The sequence below is a fragment of the Monomorium pharaonis genome, chromosome 1 (assembly GCF_013373865.1).
Source record: "Monomorium pharaonis isolate MP-MQ-018 chromosome 1, ASM1337386v2, whole genome shotgun sequence".
NCBI lineage: Eukaryota > Metazoa > Arthropoda > Insecta > Hymenoptera > Formicidae > Monomorium > Monomorium pharaonis.
Genome location: NC_050467.1, coordinates 35,479,151 through 35,502,065, shown reverse-complemented (window position 1 = coordinate 35,502,065; position 22,915 = coordinate 35,479,151). Strand labels below are relative to the sequence as shown.

General features: G+C 36.8%; 1 protein-coding gene across 3 annotated transcripts in view; it reads right to left on the bottom strand.

Moving 5' to 3' along the window:
- The window catches only part of LOC105836856, a 70,837-nt gene extending 50,078 nt beyond the window's left edge, over positions 1-20,759 (bottom strand). For 2 of the 3 annotated variants that reach the window (XM_036295439.1, XM_036295438.1), the window contains exon 1: positions 18,712-20,759. In XM_036295439.1, coding sequence (XP_036151332.1) covers positions 18,712-19,984 — 1,273 coding nt within the window. In that variant the 5' untranslated portion in view covers positions 19,985-20,759. The remainder of the gene's footprint in view (positions 1-18,711) is intronic. The other variant, XM_036295437.1, reaches the window with a different exon arrangement.
- Between the last annotated feature and the right edge of the window lie 2,156 nt (positions 20,760-22,915).

Genomic DNA, 22,915 nt, shown 5'->3' with positions numbered 1-22,915 from the left:
AAAAACACGTGTAGCTCTGCAACAATTTAATATACATAAAACTTTGCATAGATGTCAAAAACAGTACTACCAACCCCCAAAAAAATAATTTTATGATTTTATAGTACCCGCAAAGTTTAAATAAAAAATACACCTTATTTTTTGATCACAGGAGTATACGCCATCTGTGCTCATGTGTGCAAATAATTATCACATAAACAATAAAATATATAATAGAATTCGATATGATTGATTGTAGCATCACAAATTATAAATAATATTAAGAATTATGATGATTTTTAAATATTATTTCTCTTTAAAGGGAATTTTGATTGATTTTGGGCTTTAGTTCTTTGCGTGTATTTGACTGTAAACCAATAAAATTAGTCAAATTTTGTTCAATAAACGTGTGTTGTGCAACAGTAATGTGTATTTCTTTTCAGTCGCAAAATAATTAATCGATAGTGATCAATGATGATTAATTAATAAATTCATTAATTAAATCGGTTGACTACTCGCTATCAATTTGTAACCGACGTAACCGTGTTATGTGTCAGAAAGAAGGATGTTAAAAAAGGTCGATTTTTCGACTACAAAAGGAACCTTCAATTTGAGTTCCATGGATATCTATGAGCCGTATAAGAAGTGGAAATGACAGTCTTTTTTTCTGGAAACCTGTGGAAAGTGTCGAAAATCTGTCAAATTGATTGAAAATAGACGATATTTGATATTCTGCCATATTGAAACTGTCATTTTGAATTTCGGGATCTTGATATTGAAACATTATTAGCGATCTCAAAAACTATTGGATAAGTATTTAACCAGAAACTTTGATGAGAAGGTTTGACTGAAAATTCTTCCATGCCACAGACTTGATTTGTCTCCGCAATTTTCAATCAATTTGACAGATTTGCGACACTTCCCACAGGTCTCCAGAAAAAAAGACTGTCATTTCCACTTTTTATACAGCTCATGGATATCCATGGAACTCAAATTTTAGATTCCTTTTATAGTCGGAAAATCGACCTTTTTTAACATCCTTCTTTGTGTTTCTCGGAACGGTGCTAAAATCACATTTTGTGAAAGCTTTATAGCAAGGTTTTTCTCAATTTCGACAACAATTTTATGACAATTGTCTTTTGCTTTGTCTTTTAAAAGTTTCGAGCAAATTTATGACAGAAGTTTTCATCGCACGATGCTGTAAATAACGAAGAAAGACTTGTACATAAATATTACGTAGAGAAATCACAAAGTTTGCTCACAAAATTTACGCAAATACCCCAATAAAACATAACATAATACGTGATATCCACGTTAATGCTACGTGGATCGGCATCGTGAATATTCGAGTGGATATCTGCTCAAAAATAGTACTAGAATCTATGTGGATGCGATCATAGATTCGACCACGTAGAAACCACGTAAAAATTTTACTTTAAAAACATCCTCGTAATATACACATACTTCCTAAATTTCTTGAAGTTAAACGTCAATCCAAAAGAATGGAATTTTACTCTAAGCAATAGTGAAATACGGACACTCGAAATGGAGTGACATCTCACTTCTTATAAAAATTAATTTTTCGCTCGATAAGTGATCTCTTCATTTGACTGGAATAAAGGTCACTTTTCTTGTGCGAATTGTTCACCCAATTAAAACGAGTAAATCACAAAAGTATTATGTGGCGATTCTTCCACATCGGGCAGGAAGCTAATTATTGCTTGTCTTAATCGTGCTGCGGGTGGTCTTTATATAACGCGTCGAGTGCACCTTACTTCCAAGAGAGTTACGCCGCCTGTCGACAGCGCCGCGCACTAACTGGCGGACGAGCGCGCGGCATTTCTCGAAATATCCATGTAAATTCCCTTTAAATATTTCTTAACAAATACATCCACAGAAAATATAATTTAAAGATAAAAGAATTCGATGCAATGATGAAAAAAGAATATTGCATTCATGTGGATAACTTGTGGAAAAACCTGCACCCACGTAATTCATGTAAATCACGTGGATTCCAAGTGGATGTCATGTAACTGTTTTATTGGGGTAACAGAGCAAACCTTGCCACACGACATGACATAAAATGGCGAAACAAAAAAATCTTACCAAGCACGGAAGAACAGCAAATTAATAACAAGAATAAAGTAAAACTTCCCGAGCACGAGTTGAAGATACGGAAGGAATATCATCTTGTTCTTTTTTTTCCTCTTCATCAACAATAAGATCAAAACAAGAACTAATGATATCCTTGTAAGCTTTGAGCTTAATAGACTCATTGTCTATCATGCGCGCGCGCGCACACACACGGGAGAGGGGGCCGAAGATGTGTATGTGTGTGTAACCACAGCGAAGAAGTGTCGGTTAAGTGTATTTCTCGATCATGTAAACTGTAAACTGTCAATGTTTACTATTATTATTATACCTGGGACTGTCCCAATTGCGCACATAAGCGATTGGACACAATCCCGATTGGACACAGACCCGATTGGATACGGACCCGATTGTACACCGACCCGATTGCGCTTCGACCCGTTTGCACACGGACCCGATTGCACACGGACCCGATTACACACGATACGATTCCGCATTGCAGATAGTACATGGGTTGGCGACTTGGACGGGGTGGGTGCGGAAGAGGGGGTGAAGCCCCCCTTGTACCCCCCCCCCGTGTGTGTGTGTGTGTGTGTGTGTGTGTGCGCGCGCGCGCGCGCGCGCACAAAGCATTTTCTGCACCACATGGGTTTGCGACTATAAAATATGTATAAGAAACAAAAATATTATAATAAATATTTTGTACGTATTTTTATATCTGAGTATGTCAGATATAAAAAAATTATGATAAATATTTATGAAAATATTAAAAATAAATATTTATGCTATTATAATCCAAAAATATAAAAAATATTTCGAGTTTATATACCATAAATATTTTTCAGTACATTAAAAAAATGTTTTATTTATTGTTAATAACAATTTTTGTATTATTTCTAAATAATTTATGAAAAATGATTATATAACTTTTAAAAAATATTTTTTTAAAATAAATTTGTAATATATTTATAAAAATTTATGCTAAATTTTCTGTGCTATCTAGGTTGTTTTGGCATTATTCTGCGATGCGGAATCGTGTGCAATCGGGTCCGTGTGCAAACGAGTCGGTGCGTAATCGGGTCCGTGTGCAATCGGGTCCGTGTCCAATCGGGTCTGTGTCCAATCGAGTTCGTATCCAAACGGGACTGCGTCCAATCGGGAAATACTACTGTCCAATTGCTTATGTGCGCAATCGGGCCTCACTCATTATACCTGTTGTGAGTGTGCGGCACAAGTAATAGTCGCAATAATGATAAGGGTGTCGAGTGACACCTCGCGAGACGACACCGTCCAGCCTTCATACCGGACTTTGCACCGGTCTTCACGCCGGACATCGCATCGGGTAATGTACTCGGGTACCACCCGATTCGCCACCCGAAATCTCCTGATTTCCGGTGGAATGCGCGTAGCTAGCAATTGCTTGTTTGTAATAAATATTATTGATTTTTTATCAAATATGTTATTAGTACTATTCAAATAACTATTTGTTTTAATCAAGTATCCTTCTCAGTGTAGAATAATTAATACAAGGGTAGTCCCAGAAGTACCCGACCTAACAAAAAAACAAAAAATTTGGGAAAAAATATCTTTATTTCTCAACATAGTCTCCTTTTAGCTCGATACACTTTTCCCAGCAATGTTCAATAGCTTCGATACCCTGTTGTTCATAGTAAGAACTATCAAACTCCTCAAAATAACCATCAACCGCAGATTCCACTTCTTCATTGTTGGCAAATCTTTTACCACCCAGCCATTTTTTCAAGTTTGGAAAGAGAAAATAATCCGAGAGGGTTAAATCTGAATGCGTGAGGAAGCAATTCAAACTTTAACTCGTTGATTTTGGCCACCGTGACGTGAGCAAACGCGGCACCCATCTTGCGTACACATTTCTCATCTCTAAATTTGTAGTCAACATGCGATGTATAGCACTTTTTGAAATGCCTACGGTGTCTGCTAGCTCACGCACTTTCAGTTGACGGTCATCCAATGCCATTTTATGGATTTTCTTCACCATTTCTGGCGTGGTCACCTCATTTGGTCGACCACTGCGATGTTCGTCGTGGTAGCTCGGCCTCGTTTAAACTCTGCCACCCAATATTTTACTGTTATACAAATAACTGTTATACAATAACAAAGAAGCAGACTCCCGTAGAGGGGTGATCTCCTTTTGGACACGTAACGATTGGACACGGCTCGATTGGATACGCACGATTGGACACCGCACAGTCTTCTAGTGAAAAACATTAATATATCATATGACAGATTATCTAACCTTAGAAATATCTGGCAGAAAAAAGCGTCACTCTGCCAGAAAAAAATGCGAATTTTAAACGTCTACATACATATTTTTACGAGCATATCGTTTTGTGTGGAAAGTCACAAACCCATGTGGTGCAAAGAATACTTCGCGCGCGCGCGTGCACGCACGCAGACACACACACACACACACACACACACACACACACACACACACACACACACGCACGCACGCACGCACGCACGCACGCACGCACGCACGCACACACGGAGATGCAAGGGGAGGCCTTCGGTCCCCCTTCGTATTCTTATGTATTTTCGTATGCGACGTGGCCTTTGCATTAAATTTCTTTACACTAGATTGCCTTTAAATTTATTATTCGGGGGCTTTCGAGACCTCTGATCACGATTCTGAATTTAGAATTTCGAAATTCAAAGCGTTAGACCGATTTCGCGGTCTTATATTCTACAGTATTACAGGCGAAGTGTGCAGGAAGATAAAATGTCGGAAGATTAGGAAGGCAAAGGGTCGGAACGGAAAGCGTCGTACGCCAAGTGGCAAAAGATCACCTTTCATGGAATGGTAATTTGTATTTGTATCACAGCGTTTTTCACATAATATACTGTTCTCATGATGTAGAAAGCTCTCTGCGTTTACCAGAGTTGAGACTGTCTTCAATATGAATATTCGACATTTTACCTTCCTGCACACTTCGTCTATAATGCTGCAGAATATAAGACCACGATAAAATCCGTCTAACGCTTTGAATTTCAAAACTCTAAATTCAGAATCGTGATCAGAGATCTCGGAAGCCCTCGAATAATAAATTTAAAAGAAATCTAATGTAAAGAAATTCGATGCGAAAGCCATATTGCATACGAAAGTATAAGAATACGATTAATTTGAGCCCTCAAACGTTTCTGTCTGCTGCGTTAAATTTTGGGCACAGCTGTCTCAGTTAACATGAAATGTCCCAAGGTCTGTAGATGAACGACGGGAGGGGAAGAAAGGTCATCGCATGAGCGCCATTTTGGAGTCATAAAGTGTATGTGTAGTGTTTGTTGTACGAAAAGAGTGAGTGAGTAGTAGTAAAGGGAAGGTGAAATTGATACATCGTATTAGCCCCGGCCATTTTGTGGCCAAAATGTATAACAATGGATGGAAAGATCTTCCTTTCTCTCCTGTCGTTCATCTACAGACCTTGGAATGTCCCATATGTACATATTAAAATATGTATAGTACATAAATATTATGTGCGGATACAAATAATAAATGCTTTATTATAATGCTATTTATCATAAATGTTTATTTATTAAGAACGAATTTTATGTTAATAAGTATTTATAACCTAGGTATATTCAAGGTACATTTGAAGTACCTGTACCTTAGATACTTTATTTTTCTAATACCTATACCTGTACACTACGCGTTAACGATTCGTTCCATTTCCCTAGCGAGTTTATGTAGGATATGTTGCATACATTTTTATACTCGGTACATTTTTTCAGAGTGCTTGTACCCGTACTTAGATAGTGAAAATAAAGTATCTTGTACCAGGACACTGCTTGTACCTGACCTGTGATACAACTATTTATTTTAATAATTCAAAAACTAAGTTTCAAACAAAATTTTAGGAAAGAAAAAATCGTCTCAGAATTAAGTCAGAAATACGGGCAGTTTAAATACAAAAGGTTTTTTCGAATCACCCTGTATATTTTGTATACTAAACTAATATCATCAAGTAAGGGAGCGTCCCATTTGCCCAATATGGGCCAAATTAATCTTTTAATTGGCTTTATAGAATCACAAAACTCTTTTACAGCATTAATGCACGCATTGAAATCTAAAAGAAAAAGGTCAAGTTCATGTCGAAAACGAAAAATTTTTTATGCATAGACCTGTTACTTGATGAGCGACACCCGTTTGTCCACGTCAATATTGGTCACGGTTCCGATTGCCCACGTCAATATTGGCCACGCGTCAATATTACCGACGTCAATAATGGCCACGCGTAATATTGCTTATGTCAATAATGGCCATGTCAATATTAGCCACGCGTCAGTAATGGCCACGTCAATATTGGCCAAACGGACACAGTTATTGAGATTAAGAAAACGGTGTTTATAAGAATCTTGTTTTGTGTGTGGACACACATATACACACACACGCGGGGGGTGCAAGAAAGGGGGACTTTCGGCTCAATAACTGTGTCTAATATTGTGTTTGGCCAATATTGACGTGACCAATATTGACATGGGCAATATTACACGTGGCCAATATTGACATGGGCAATCGGGACCGTGGCCAATATTGACATGAGCAAACGGATGTCACTCATCAAGTCAGGTCTATGCATAAAAAATTTTTTTTTCGTTTTCGACATGAACTATATCTTTTTCTTTTAGATTCTGATGCGTACATTAATGCTGTAAAAGTTTTGTGATACTATAAAGCCAATTAAAAGATTAGTTTTCTAAATGTCGGTAAAAAAGACAACTTTAGAATCCTCTTCAATTGAAACTTTACAATTATATTCGTCAAAGTGTTGTTTAAATTCAAAATTATGAAATATTTACTATATTACACATAATTTATAAAAATGTAGCGACATTGCATAATAATAAATTTGAAAGGAATTATCTCTAGCGTGCGGTTGCCTGATAGTTCAATGTGGTGACGGCGTTAGCTGATCAAAATATATGGCGATTCTCAACAACGCGCACGCTAGCGGCACTCCTCCTAAAGGACTTTTGGTTCGGCAGGCCTGGACGTCGGACGCACGGTTAATCCTAAGTATCGTTTTAAAAGTAATAACCCGGTTTTTGGAGCTATTCCAATCACGTCATTATTTATTTCTTATTGCTCTGCCTACCGGAGGATCTTTCGATGTGTCTTTGCGTTGGGCGTGCGAGATATTTATGTTGACCGACCCTAATCTCGCTATTACGTGCCCATCCTGTGGCGGACACGTGCTCTCGTCGAGCCTCGAGATAACGAACGTGGACCTGCAAATATTCCCCGCGATGGAAACGTGTCCGAGGGCCCCTTCGAAAGTTATGGACATCGAGGTCAAGGATCTGAAACGGGAGCATCCATCCACAGATGAAGAGATGATTCAAATGTCCTCGAAGAAGTCCTCAAAACTGACGGGATCAAACGATCGGAATAAAACTGTGTCCGATTAAAAAACAAGTTCGTCTAACAAGGAGAGGTCAGTGTGATAATAATCGATTGTAATGAAACTTATTCTATCGATATGTTATCATGTCAAGTATTACTGGTAAAAAGATAATCGAAACTACTCAACCGTTCGCAAGAACATTGCAATTATACCATATTAATGGGTTAGTCGCAGTCAGTAACTTTGAAAAAATCGATTTTTCAATTTTGCTATTTTCTAAAAGTAGGACATTTCAAGAATATTCCCTGAAAGTTTCAAGCTAATCTGATTGAAAGGGACGGAGTTATAGAGCTATAACGATTGCTCTGTTCGGAGCAGGTAGTTCGGCAGCAGCTGCTGTCTGCTTTTGTTAGGAATAGTATGTATGTATATCTGCATTGATATTTTAAAAGCGACTCTGTCAGAAGAAGATACTTTGTATGGTCCTGGAATAGACGACTCAGTGTAAGTTAAGAAAAAAAATTTTTAACTCAATCAAATTAAAACTTGAAACTTTAAATGGCCCCCCTCCTGCACCCACCCCGTCCAAGTCGCTAACCTATGTACTATTTGCAAAGCGGAATCGTATCGTGCGCAATCGGGTCCGTTGCAATTAATTCTGTGTCCGATTAAAACGCTATTTGTTCGATCGCTGTAGTGTCCAATAGAGTCTGTGTCCGATAGGGATTGTGTCCGATTAGGACTGTGTCCAATCGGGCCGATGCGCAATCGGGACCATGTCCAATCAGGTCTGTGTCCAATCGGGTCTGTGTCCAATCGGGTCTGTGTCCAATCGGGACTGTGTCCAATCGGGACTATGTCCGATTGGGAAATACTACTGTGTCCGACCGTTTATGTGCGCAATCGAAACAGTCCTCCTCTCTCTCATTTCCATCTTCCCATCCGTCCATCTCCTTACTCTTCCTGACCATTCTTTCACCTTTACTCCTTAATCAACACCAGAGTCACTATTCTACTTGCCAACTGCGGCACCATTTTCTCTCCCTATTTTCCTTTGTGTCATATTTCTCTCTTCTCATGTTAAGTCGTGCTCTATGAAAAAGCGTTGCCCTTTTAGTTTTCTTTTATTAATCATTACTTCCTTTTTCATATTCTCGTTTTCTAGACTTCCTATTATAACAGTCCCATTTAACCAACACCTATTAACTTTAACTTCCAAATCTAATTTTTCTTTGATCGTTTCTTCTATCCATACCTTTGTTATTTTCCCTGTGTCTTCTTTACTTAATCTCCTAATCACTATATTTGTTTCTTCCTTTTTCTTACCTACTACTAACCTTTTTAATTTTCCTATCTTTCTATCGCTAAGAAGTTCACTATTTATCTCTGATCTACTTCTGAAGCTTGCCCTACTCGACCTACCTCTGCTTCTCTTACTAAAGCTGCCCTCGCTCCACTTGATATTGCTACATTCCGATCTTCCTGTCTCCCCCTCTCCCTTCTCCGTCGCGATTCTATCTAACACTATTCTTTCTACCTCCACTAATTTTCTCTCAATCTCTTTCGCCCTGTTCTCATATTTTTCCCATTCCGCCTTCAGTATTCCTAGCTCTTTCCTAACTTCTTCCTTGAATTCTCTCAATTCTATTACTAACGTTCTAATTTCCTTTTTTAACTCTTCCGTATATCTATCTCCTTTTCCATTACCTCTACTTTTTCTTTAAAACCTACCTTCTTCCCCTGCTTACTGGTAACTACTATGGTACTGCTTACTGGTAACTACTGGTAACTACTATGGTACCCCGTAATTTTTAAGAGTACGAATGGTTTCACGGATCCGGCAAAGGGATAAAGTCATTCACACCATATATTCGTAATTAACAGTTTATTTTTTTCCGTTTACAGCAGTACAGATTATGATTAGGTCGCGACCCGCAAGACAGAGTGTCGCGATTAGAGTCTACGATCCCGCAAAGTAGAGTGGTTGCGCTTTTAACTGACCCGTCTCTCGCTTTCTTTTAGCAGTTTATATACTAATCAATTTCGATTATCGGATCAAGGAGGGGGCGGATTACGCCAATGCGTAATTCGGTCAGTAGTACGAAACTCTGCTTAGGCAGCAAGTGCTGTTTAAGGAGCGTTCCGCTAATTTTCGTGCAGATTGCGCGGTACCTCACGCAATGCGCTCGATGTTGATGCAGCTGACTAACTTACGTCATCGCGCTGCTGACACTTTTTATCTGTGAGTGTCACTCACAACACCTCCTTCTATCGTCAACTTCGTTTGTTCCTTTTTTATCCCGTTCTTATCTCTTCTTTTTTTCCCTTTCCTATACATAATTTCCGCGACGTTCGCGAAATCTAACCTCCTAACTATCTCCTCCTTTCTCTGCTTTTAATCCTTATCTTGCTTTCCTCGTCTTCCTCCAATTACACGACTGAACCTCAGCCCTCTCTCCCTCTTCACCAAATAAATGTAAAATACCTTTATCTCAAAGAACAATGTCCAAACGTGGTCAAAATTTGCTTGTCATGATGCGTGAAATTAGTCTATCTATATGTTTTTGGACTTGCTAAGCTCAAATACTGACACTTATAATTGTCTAAAGTTTGAGAAACTTTGTGAAAATGCCATTTTTCTGCATAAAAATCACGTTTTAAGGAAAATGTTTCAACATTTTGGACATTTTTTAAAAAATGTTTTTATTTTGAATCGTCAGGATGGTAGAAGTCTCTACCAAGTCTGTAAATATAAAACCGGAATTTGCCCATAGATGACGCTAGCTGTCAATGTAGTTATCGTCAAACTGCGTCATTTTCTTGTTTTGACATCTGATAAATATTTTCAACTCACAACAATACAAGTTTCATACAACAGCATAGTTTTTAATAGCGTTAAACATGTTGAATTTTGTGCTTGGAAACTACGATTTGCGGACAGCATTGATTTTCTGTTACCATTTGAAGAAAACTGCTGCAGAACCGCATCAAATGCTTGTCGAAGCTTTGGTGAGCATGCTCTTGGTAAATCACAGTGCTTTGAGTGGTTTAAAAAATTCAAAAGTAGCGATTTTGACGTAAGAAACGAAGAACGTGAAAGACCACCAAAAAAGTTTAAAGACAGCGAATTGCAAGCATCGTTGGATAAGGATGACGCTCAAACGCAACAACTCGCGGATCAATTAAACAAGAAGTCGTCTCTATACGTTTGAAAGCCATGGGAAAGATCCAGAAGATGGGAAAATAGATTCCACATGAACTGAATGAAAGACAGCAGGAAAATCGAAAAACCACTTGCAAAATGCTGCTCGCCAGGTACAAAAGAAAGTCATTTCTCCATCGAATTGTGACTGGCGATGAAAAGTGGATATATTTTGAGAATCCTAAACGTAAGATGAGTAACTCCAGGCAAACCATCGACATCGACTGCAAGGACAAATCGCTATGGACGGAAGACAATGCTCTGTGTTTGGTGGGATCAGAAGGGTGTGATCTATTGTGAGCTGCTAAAACCTGGCGAAATCGTTCATACTGAACGCTACCGAAAACAAATGATCGATTTGAATCAAGCTTTGCGTGAAAAACGACCAGAATATCAAAAAAGGCAACACAAAGTGATTTTGCTTCATGATAATGCACCATCACACACAGGAAAACTAGTCAAGAAAACGATTGAGGCGTTTGGTTGGGAAATATTTTCGCATGCGGCTTACTCACCAGACTTATTATTAGCTCCATCCGATTATTACTTATTCGCATCGATGGGACACGCACTTGCTGAGCAGCGCTTTACATCTTAAGAAAATGTACGAAAATGGCTCGAACAGTTTTCTTGTCGTGGCATCCACAAATTGTCAGAGAAATGGGAAAAATGTATAGCTAGCAATAGCCAATACTTCGAATAAAATATTTTTTATCATATTTTTTATCATTTTCATACAATAAACGTGTATTTTATATACAAAAATTTCGGTTTCATATTTTTACATACCTGGTAGTATATCAGATTTGTTGGATACATTACTTAAAAAACGGCTAAAAGCATTTTTTACTTCTTAAACTTTCTTTTCCCAAAAACGTGATAGGATGGAACACTTTTGTTCTCAAATTCGTAATTTACGGAGAAAATCTATCAAAATGATCTATCACTCTTTCAGAACCAAAAAAAATGTTCAAAATATTATGTAGTAACATTTTTTCTTAAAACGTGACTTTTATGCTGAAAATTGCATTTTCACAAAGATCCCCAAACTTTGGACAATTTTATTGTCCAAAGTGTCATATTTGCGCTTAATAAGTCCAAAAATATAAAGATAAACTAATTTTATGCATTTTCATCACAAGCAAATTTTGACCACTTTTGTACATCAATTTTTAACGCATGCATTTTTTTAGAGAAAAATCTAATTCTACGCTGTATAATCTACAGTATGAAAATGATTGTATATTTATCTGCTCTAAGATATTCTAGTCTCGAATTTTTGTTAACATTCCCACCTTAACAATTGAGTTTGACAAGTTAAATATTGAGCAAAAAATTCGGGACCAGAATATTTTAAGAGCAGATAAATAGACGATTATTTTAATACCATAGTCGATGCAGCAATTTATTTTTTTTAAGGTATTTTACTCTTGTGTGCGCGTCAGCACTGCTACATTAAAAATTTAGTTACACAACTTAAATATTGAGCAAAAAATTTGGAACTATCATATTTTAAGAGCAGATAAATAGACGATCGTTTTTTGATACCAAAGTCGATGCAGCAATTAATTTTTTAAGAGTATTTTACTCTTGTATTTTTGTGAATTTTAAGGGTTTTCAAAGTTATTTTGCAAGTTTAAAATTTTAAAGTTGTATATTTTAATAGTATTTGATTAAAAAAGTACTTTTAAGGTTGTCATGGAATAATTAGCTTCTTATTTTTAACCATTTTCTCTCATACCGTTACGGTATAATAATTTTGAGTACTGGTACTTTGATAATCGTTCAATATTTTTAATATCTCTTTGTAGTATCTTAAAGATCAAAATGAGTAGTAAGTTCTGATATATTTGTTTTTTGTTTATACTTTTTTTTATTAATGAGGATGATAGCGTCACGTGAACCCCAATTTTTGTTCTAAATTTCTTGCAGACGGGTAGGAGCAAAAAAATTCGAGACTAGAGCAAAAAATTAGTAGATAATTAGCAAAAAATTACGCTGTATGTCTACACTTTTTTTTAGTGGTGAGGTGCTAGGTTCACTGATGTATTTTTATTTATCACACAAATTCATATACAATATTCAAAATATTGCAATGTAAAAAAAAATAACAGAAATAGACGAAAAATAACAACTCAGTAATTTTTGAGTAACGATAACAAGTTACATTTCTAAATCAGTAACAACTGATGGTAACAAATTGTCTTTATAAAGTAACTTTGCTAATCCTGAATTGAATGTTGAAATAATATTGACACTTTAATTCAACGTTGCTGATGCACAACAACTTTCTTTCAGTGTACTGTGTGAGAAGCATCTTAAAGCAAAATTTATTACAAAAAATATCAAGAAACAATTCGTATTTAATTAAAAATATTCAGAATAAATTAAGGCAAAAAACAAAATACATAAAATCATAAATCATAAGTTTATTATTACTTATCCTTTGGACTTGGTTAGGAGGAGTGAATGCGTGCGGACGTATGGTGTAGAGCGTGTTTGATAGATCGGCAAATAGAGCGAAAATAGATAGAATATAGTGAGTATATGCAGATAGACGAATAGAGAAGTGTATTAGAAAGTAGTATAAGTGAAGGGAAGTGCGATAGATAAAGTAGAGAGAAGTAGGAGACGTAAAAGAGTCGGAGAGTTTTGGAGGTTAGGTTGGCGTAAAGAAAAGGCGCGGAAAATGTCCAAGGAGACGAGGGAGAGAGGTATAAGAGGCAAGGGAATAGAGGATGGTCAGAGAAAGTTAGTTATGGAAAGCAATAAACAGGCAAAGAAGGTAAGTTTTAAAGAACAAGACGAAGATGGAAAGGAGAATGTAGATAGGGATAGCGTAGGCAAAATTAGGAAAGAGGTTAAGGCACTAACCACGGAATTTAAAGAATTTAGGGAGGAAATAAGGCAGGATTTAAAAGTTATGAAATTAGAACATGAATTATGGGATAAAAGATTCAAAGAACTAGAGTTAAAATGCATAGGGATGGAGAAAGAAGTATTAGAACTAGGCGAGTTAAGAAAGAGGGGGGAATTGGAAGAAGGAATTACTAGGAAGGAGGAAGACGGTTGTAGTGTAGCGAGCATGGAAGTAGGTAGCAGGAGGAGTGAGAGTAGATGTAGTAGGACAAGTTCAAGGTTTAGCACGGAGAGTGGTAGCGGAGGACTGAGTGACAGGGAGGTAGATAAGATTAAGAAATGGGTAGAGGATAAGGAAAAGGAAGAGAGGAGAAACAATATAGTGATAAGAGGTATGAAGAAAGAGGATTTAGATAGGGTGCAGGAGGGATGGATTGAGGACATGATAAGAGAAAAGTTAGATTTGGAAATAAAGGTAACGAAGTGGTGGGTTAGTGGCTCGGTTATAATAGGGTGTTTGGAAAACGAGAAGATGAAAAGGGAAGTTATGGGTAGGAAAAGCAAGCTTAGAGGGGAGATTTTTATAGAGCAGGATTTAACGTGGGAAGAGAGAAATATTCAAAGAGATATAGCTAGATGGGTAAAAGAGGAGAAAAGTAAAGGTAGGATAATCAAGATTGGCGTAGGTAGGGTAAAAATAAACGGATTATGGGTAAAATGGGAAAATGTGGAGATAGGAAAGGCTGATAGAGATTTAAAGGTTAGTACAGGAGATAGGAAAAATAAGGTTGAGGCAGAAATAGACAAGGAGGAAGGTAGGAATAGTAGAGATAGGAGTAATGAGGCTAGCAAAGAGAGAAAAGAAGGTAGCATAGGAGAAAGGGGAAACTAAATAGTTGCCAAGGGGGGAGAAAAGCAAAGAGTAGAAGCAGAAGCAGTTATAGAGGTAGAATTAGAATTAGGAATAAAAGTCAAAATAAAAACATAGGTATAGATATTGGTAAGAAGCCATATAGAATAAAGATAGATAGGAAGGTATTATTTTGGAATGTGGCAGGCTTAGGAAGACAGGATAGGGAGTTCTGGGAATATGTAAAGGATTGTGATTATATAGGATTAGAGGAAACATGGGTAGAGGAAAGGGATTGGAATAATTTAAAGGATAGGCTACCAGACTCACATGTATGGGAATGTACGCAGAAAGGAATAAAAAGAAAGGTAGAGCAAAAGGAGGTTTTATAATAGGAAAAAAGAAGGACTGGGGGAGTAACGGTAGGAAATTAATTAGTTCGAATGGAGAAGGATGGGTAGCTTCTAGAGTAGAAAAAGTATACAGAGGGAAGAGTATATGGATAATAACTGTCTATAATCAAGGTAATTGGGAAAATATAAAAAGATCCATCATGGACATAGTAGAAAGAAACAGGAATGATGCGTTTTTAATAGGAGGAGATTTTAATATAAGAATAGGAGGATTAGGAATAGATGAAGAGGCGACAGGTATTGAAAGAAAAAGCAAGGATATGAAAATAGGTAATAACGGGAAGGACTTTGTAGAATTTGTAAATGATATAGGAGGTTATATATTAAATGGCACTACTGAAGGTGATAGGGAAGGCGAATTTACGTACGTAGAGTCTAGAGGAAATACCGTTATCGATTATGTTATTGCTAGTGAAGAATGTACTAATAGGATTTCTAAGTTTAATGTTCAGGAAAGGGTGGACTCAGATCACATGCCCCTGTTGGTGGAGATAAACTTGGAACGGCGGCAGCAGGAGATAGAAGAGATACATCAACAGACAAAGGAAAAGAGGACAAGAACACTTTGGGATGTGGAATCAAGAGCCAGATACGAAGAAAGGACGGAGGTAGCGGAGTGGACAGTAAATTTAACAAATAAAACAACGGAGGAAATCTGGAATAATCTAAAGGAAACGATATCAGAGGCTATGATTAAAAAGGAAGTAGTCTGGAAGAAGAAAGAAATAGGACACAAAGAATGGTGGGATAGGAGTTGCACCAGAGAAAAAAGGAAGGCACATAGAAACTTAAGTTTATGGAGGAAAGGAAGGATTACAAGAGAGGCATATATGGGAGTCAAGAATAACCTGAGAACCTTTCTGGAACAAAAACAGGCAGATTGGAAAGAAAAAGAAGAAATAGAACTCAGATATCTGAAGAATGCCACAGAGATTTGGAAGTATATTAACAAAAGGACAGGAAAAAGAGTAAAGAAGATAAGAAACAAAATAGGAAAAGAAGAATGGGAAAGGTACTTCAGGAAACTATTGGCTGGGAAGGATAGAAAGGAGGCTACTGATTATAGGGAGGATAGGAAGATATGTGGAGAAGAAGCCGAAAAAGGAAACGAGAACGATAAAGAAGAGGAAGGTGACGAGCTTAAGATTAACGAAGAGGTTGTCGGAAGAGCGTTAGAGAAATTGAAGAATAAGAAAGCTCCAGGAATAGACGGGATACCACTTGAGGCATGGCGCTACGGAGGTTCAGCTATTAGAAAGGGACTAACTGAACTAATAAGGAAGGTTTGGCGTGGAGACAACATCCCAGAGGACTGGAAGGTTAGCGTAGTCCTACCTTTATATAAGAAGGGGGATCAGGAAAAAACAGAAAACTATAGAGGTATTTCCCTGCTCTGCTCTGCGTATAAAATTTACGCGGAGATTGTAAGAGGAACCCTAGAGGAGGAAGCGGAGAGAATAGGGATGTTACCGGAAAGTCAAGGTGGCTTCAGGAAAGGCAGAGGTACAATGGAGAATATCTTCATCCTGAACCATGTGATCCAGAGAGAAAAAAGGAAAGGGGATAAAAAGATCTTCGCCCTCTTTGTGGATTTAAGGGCAGCTTTTGATAACATAGGAAGAGAGAAGTTATGGAAAATACTAGATGAATCTGGCATAAGAAAGCAGACAATTAGAAGAGTGAAGAAGTTATATGAAAATACAACAGTTACGGTGAAGACTGAGGAAGGACTGACGGAGGAGTTCTACACGTCCAAAGGAGTTAGACAGGGATGTGTGATGAGTCCATTACTTTTTAATTTATATATTGCAGATTTGGATAAATACTTAGGTAAGAGAGGGATTGGCGGCATAAAAGTAGGTGACAAAAGGATATGGTCTCTTGCATATGCAGATGATACGGTTTTGTTAGCAAAGAATAGGGTAGGCTTATTGGATATGATGGATTCACTTAGGCATTATCTAAGGAAGAAAAGTTTAGAGTTAAATACGGAAAAAACAAAGGTAATGATATTTCATAGGAGCGGTAATGAAAGAATAGGTAGTTGGAAATGGGAGGACAGGGAGTTAGAAGAGGTAAGTTCCTTTAAATACTTAGGTTTTACCTTTAATAGGAAAGGTGACTATAGAACTCATATAAAAGACTTAGGAATGAAAGGTAAATTGGCGGCTAATAGGGTATGGGGTTTAGGTGAAAGAGTTTGTAAAAATGATTTGAGTAGCTATCTAGTCAAAAGCGTAATGTCATATGGGGTAGAATTATGGGGATGGGCAGAAAGAAAAGAATTAGAGAAGGTAATGTTAGACTACGCTAGATGGATTTTTAACTTAGATTTTTGCACACCGAGATACATAATGAGTTTGGAATTAGGATTAGAAAAACTAAGAGTTAGATGGGGTACAAGAGCAAGGAAGTTCGAGGAGAAAATTAAAGCGTTAGAAGATGATAGATGGGTGAAACTGTGCTGGAGAGAAAAAGAAAAGGAAGGATGGACGGATCAATACGGAATAGAGAGGGAAAATTATTTTAACAGGAACGGATGGAGTTCAAGGGCATTGGAGTTACTAGAAGGCGAGGTAGTTGGGAAGATAGCAAAAGAAATGGAATTCAGAGATAGAGACGTACAGAAACAGGAATTAGAAAGTAGATTAAGCGGGGCAAGATATAACACGAGATACAAAATAGGTACGGATAGATTAGATGGGAAACCAAAATATTTAAGTAGGAAAAACGTCTCAAGTAAAAGAGATATTACTGGTATAAGAGCGCTAGTTAGGGTAAGATGCGATAATATGGAAGAAGATAACAAGTATTGGTTAACTGAAGAGGATAGAATCTGCGTATTTTGTAGGAAAGGAAAGGATAGCTTAGAACACCATATAGAAGAGTGTGAGATAACGAAGTCATGGTTTGATGGTTTAGGTGAAAATAAGAGGGAAAAAAGAGAGAGATTAGAAAACGATGAATTAGATGAGACAAAAGAGAAAGTTTTAATTAAATTTTGGAAGGAGAAGAAAAAGTATGATAAGGATAGGGATAAGGTTAGAAACAAAGAGGTTGAATTAGAGTCACAGAGTAAAGAGTAAAGAGAATAAAACATAGATGATTTAGGAAAAAGTAGAATTAGTTTAAGAGATTAAGAGATATAGGTGATAGGTCGTTATGATATTGTATTAGTTAATTGTTAATTGTTAATAGTAAAAGAGTAAAATTGTAAACTGTAAAATACAAATGTAAAGAGGAAGAGAAATGTAAAGAATAACTGTGATGTAACTGTGATGTACCGTAAGCCATAAAGTATTAAAGTTTTATTGTAAGACCAGACTATTTTAAATAGAATAATGTAGATGTTTTTGACCTAGTTTACGTAATTAGTTATAATTAAATAAGGCTCGAAGATCTTAACGATAGGAGGATGGAAGGATGGAAGGATGTATGGATAGCTTTGATTGTAAACCAAGTCCCCTTCTTGGCACTATGTATTGCTGAAGAGTAATAAATTATTATTATTATTACTTATCCTTTATTATTACTTTCACAATATCTGTCCAAATGTTTTGACTTAAATAGTCTTCTTCAATGATTTCATTAAATAACATTAAGTAAATAGGACACACATTTTATATAAATATAAATAAATAATGATGGATTGAGTATTTACATTAAAAATAAAGTTTACATCAAAACTTGACACAGTAAAAAAAACAAAGAAAATATAAATATAAAAATGTGTAAAAAAAATGAGATCAAAGAAATAGAGATCTTCATATCGGTTATTAAAACAGAATCCATTTCTAGTTGTCACACAAAAACAGTTTTAATCTATTGATAAAACTAGAACCGATAGTCAATAGTCACGTATTGATGTTAAAAATTTAAAAAACTTTAGTCAGGTACAAATCTGACATTCCTCTATATAATGATATATGGATATCTTACCTACAAATAACTCGAGAAAGCGATCATCAAATACAGTGTCATCATCTAGTTCGCAAACATGCGACACACCCCATTTTGCGATGGAATTATTTTCATGCAGTAGAATCTTTTCAAAAATACACTGCAGCCAGACAACGTTAAAACAATCACAGATTCTATGCTCTTTGTTTACTTTTACTAGAGCAACTACATGAGATAAAACTGGCGTTATCAAGTGCTCTTGTTTCTCCTCTAATGTTTCATACAACATGAAGAATCTCTCCTTAATGTGATCTATCGATGCATCAGATTTGTTGCAGATAAATGGTGTGATTTGCGCTTTCATTAAATTCGCATGTGCAAAATTTAATATGACATTTTTGCTCATAGAATTGACTGCCTTTTTCATTATGTATAAAGCCTGCTTGCGATACTGTTGCAAGGGCAATCGCAATCCTCTTAATATAAACAACCAAAATGTATTCGAACAGTAAATGTTGTTATATATATGTGTATAATTTTTTGAATCTGATGGTGTAAAATATACATCTGCCATAATACTTAGCCCAGTGAGAGTTTCCTTTAAATCAATTACTTTGCATAAGAGGTGGTCCCACAGAGGAAATGCAATACAACTAGGGGTAAAAACCTCTACCAATTTGGGAAACATCAAGGCAAACAATCTCCATTCAGAGTCCTCCTTTAATTTCAACCATGACTTTATAAACTCCAAGTACATCTGACTGAGATCCTCCAACTTGTTGCTCTCTTCCACACTGATGGCGTGAAATTTGTACAAGCACAGAAATTCTAAGAAATATTGTAATATCTTCATGTACATGATCCTAAAATTGCTGGTTGAAATATAAGCATCGCTTGAGCTAAGGAAATCTTTCAGATGTTGTTTCACTGAGCTAATGTCACAATACAGTATCATTTGTAGTATCATTATGTCACATAGGAGTGAGATTTGCGAGGTACTGCGTGAGCAATTGGTTGGAAAAATTGTTTTTATACTGGGAAGGCAATGCTCCTCTATGTCAGCAGTTCTCATATTAGTTAACATACACTTTCTATTTTTGCCTTTCTCTGTCTTGAGAAATACAAGTTGATATTCTTGACACAATAACAGTCGACAGAACTCAAGTTTATCTGTATCCAATTCTTCTTTACTCATTTCATAACTGTAAGACTGTATTAAATGACGTACACTGCTCTTAGACTCGCTCAAATATGTTTGCAAAAGCAAAATATTCGTTGTTGGGAAACCCAAATAACGATTGTGCAAATCCATCTCATTTATTTATATTTACCTTGCTAATGATCAATTTAGATTGTATAAAAACTATTGATTTCTTAATTTTATTTGCGAAAAAGTCAGCAGCACTGTTATCCTAGAAATGCATTGCAGTAAACAAATAGAAAAACTGATTGTATGTATCTACAATTTATAAGCTTTGGTAATTATTCAATTTCAAGTTTAGTTAGATCAGCAGATTTACTTCCAATATTGATAAAATCATGCTCATTAGACACGTTTCTGCAGAAAATGAGAGAATCTATTCCACAGAAATAAGTCGCGAAAGCGAGATTAATCGTTGGTTTTTTTTTTTAGTTTAATGTGTTACATCGATTGATGAATATACGACACTCGTGACACTTATTTTTGATATTTCACTTCATATATTTGTAACTTTCTACTGTAGGTGGTTTTTTTCCTTATTTGATAATTGTTCAGTTTAGGGGCATATCTTTAAAAATCGATAAAATTATGCTCATTCGACGTGTTTCTTCTTCAAACGAACGAATCTGGCAGAAAAAAGTATCGCTCTGCCCCGGGAAGCGAGATATTAATCGTTAAAGTTGATAAATATTCAGGTTAGGAAACCTGTCAAGGCCCTCACACATGGGTGCGTTCTTAAATTCGCAACGGATGCAGCCAGATACACCAGAATGTCATTCCATCTTTTGGCCTGTTCTTTTTAGCTGCACTGATGCACTGGTGCAATAAGTTAAAGTGAGACAAATATATTTTTTTTCATTCTAACTTGTTGCACCCATAGACCTTATAGATATGGGCTGGTATTCATAGTCGAATCTTATTTCAAGATCGTCTCAAGCAATATCTTAAGATGCTAATACAGCTCTGTGATTGGCTGATGGCATCTTAAGACAGTACTTAAGATGATCTTAAATATAAGATCCGACTATGAATACTGGCCATGGACTGGCAATACCAAGCGAAACCGTGTCCATTGTGACGTCGTCTTAAAATTTTCTTTTTTTTTTCTTTTTCCTTTTCTTTAAAAACTCAGCTATGTTCCTCTGTTTCAGGACTAAAGGAGTCAGATTCTCGCAAGGATGTCACTTCTCCTCTATATAACCTATTTTACTAACAGAACTAACCTTCCTTATAAGTAACGCACGTTAATGTCTTCTATCTAAAAGAACAAACCTAAGAAATACGATCAAACTCGGATGACCACGTTCAGAAGGCAAAATAATAAATCCCTAGATACTATAATTTTGGACCTAATTCAAACTATTAAATATTATTGGATCTCGCTCTTATAATAACAAAAGGAGGGACTTCTCCATCAAAGAGAAGCCATTGGAACTTATTACTTCGGAACCTTGACTCTATACAGATTCTCACTAGAACCACTCCCTTGATGACTCATCCTAAACCTCTCGACAATCGACTATTTCTCCTTCTCCATTATCTTTCCAAATCCTTATGACCCAATAATAAATCTGCAATCTAAGACGATATTCCAATATGACGAAAAGTATAATAGTTATACTTTCGACATATCGAGACCAAGCACTCATGACAATCTTGAACGACTTTGAAATACGCTAAAGTCATTATAAAATGACCTGAAAATATACAAAGTCGCTAACACGCTGAGGGTCTGTTGTAAGGAACTGCATACGTCGTTATGTAGATATTATACGACCTCGAACTTAAAAATACGAATTCAGAAGCTCAAAAATCCTTCTGGGAAGAAAGCGCTCAGAAGAGTACCCAGCAAACACAAAGTTACATGTAACGTGCCTGTTAGTTATAATTTCCCACTCAACAATGTAATTGTAATATAACACGTGTGTTATATTACAATTACATTGTTGAGTGAGAAATTATAACTAACAGGCACGTTACATCCCATACAGCACGGGGAGCTCTCGGGGAGCTCCCGAGGAGCTCACAAAATTTTTCATAAGCTTCATTTAAGCTTCCAAAAAATTCGCACGGAACTGCTATGTCCGCTTTTGAGAGCTCCTTGAGAGCTTCATTTGAGCTCGCAGAGAGTTTATAAATCATGTTTTAAGAGCTCCCTGCGAGCTTCAAAATAATTCTTGGGAAATTTCTATATAAGCTTCTCGGGAGCTTTTATGTCCGCTTTTGGGAGCTCCCTGAGAGCTTAGATGAAGCTATCAGGGAGCTTATATAGAAGCCTCACGGGAATTATTTTGAAGCTCGCAGGGAGTTCTCAAAACATTATTTCTGAACTCCCTGCCAGCTTAAATAAAGCTCTCAGGGAGCTCTCAAAACGGACATAGGAGCTGCCGTAAAAAATTTTATTTTTATAATTTCCCCCTTTTGCTCTCTCTGAGTTGCAAAGGCCCACGAACTCTCTTCGTGTAACAAAAACAATATATACTACACTTTGCAGCTAGTGAAGTACTAATTGCTAGGTAAGCCGTGAGTGATGGTTTTCTTTTATAAGCCTTTTGGAGTAAATTTTCTTACGAAAAGGAGCGCCGTGCCTTCGCCTAGTGGCGATCTTGCGAACTACTCGCGACTATATGACTATACATGCAGTACATTAATTTACCCGATATGTTCAATCTCTGGGAGTTTGTTTTGTCGAATTTCGTAAACTTCTTGAAAACTCAGCAAAACGAACTGCCTGGGAGCTTGTTTTGTCGAATTTTGTAAGCTCCCCGGGAGCTCAGCAAAATGAACTCCCTGGCAGCTTGTTTTGTCGAATTTTGTAAGCTTCTCGGAAACTCAATAAAACGAACTCCCTGGGAACTTGTTTTGTCGAATTTTGTAAGCTTCTCGGGAGCTCAGCAAAATGAACTCCCTGGGAGCTTGTTTTGTCGAATTTTGTAAGCTTCTCGGGAGCTCAGCAAAATGAACTCCCTGGGAGCTTGTTTTGTCGAATTTTGTAAGCTTCTCGGGAGCTCAGCAAAACGAACTCCCTGGGAGCTTGTTTTG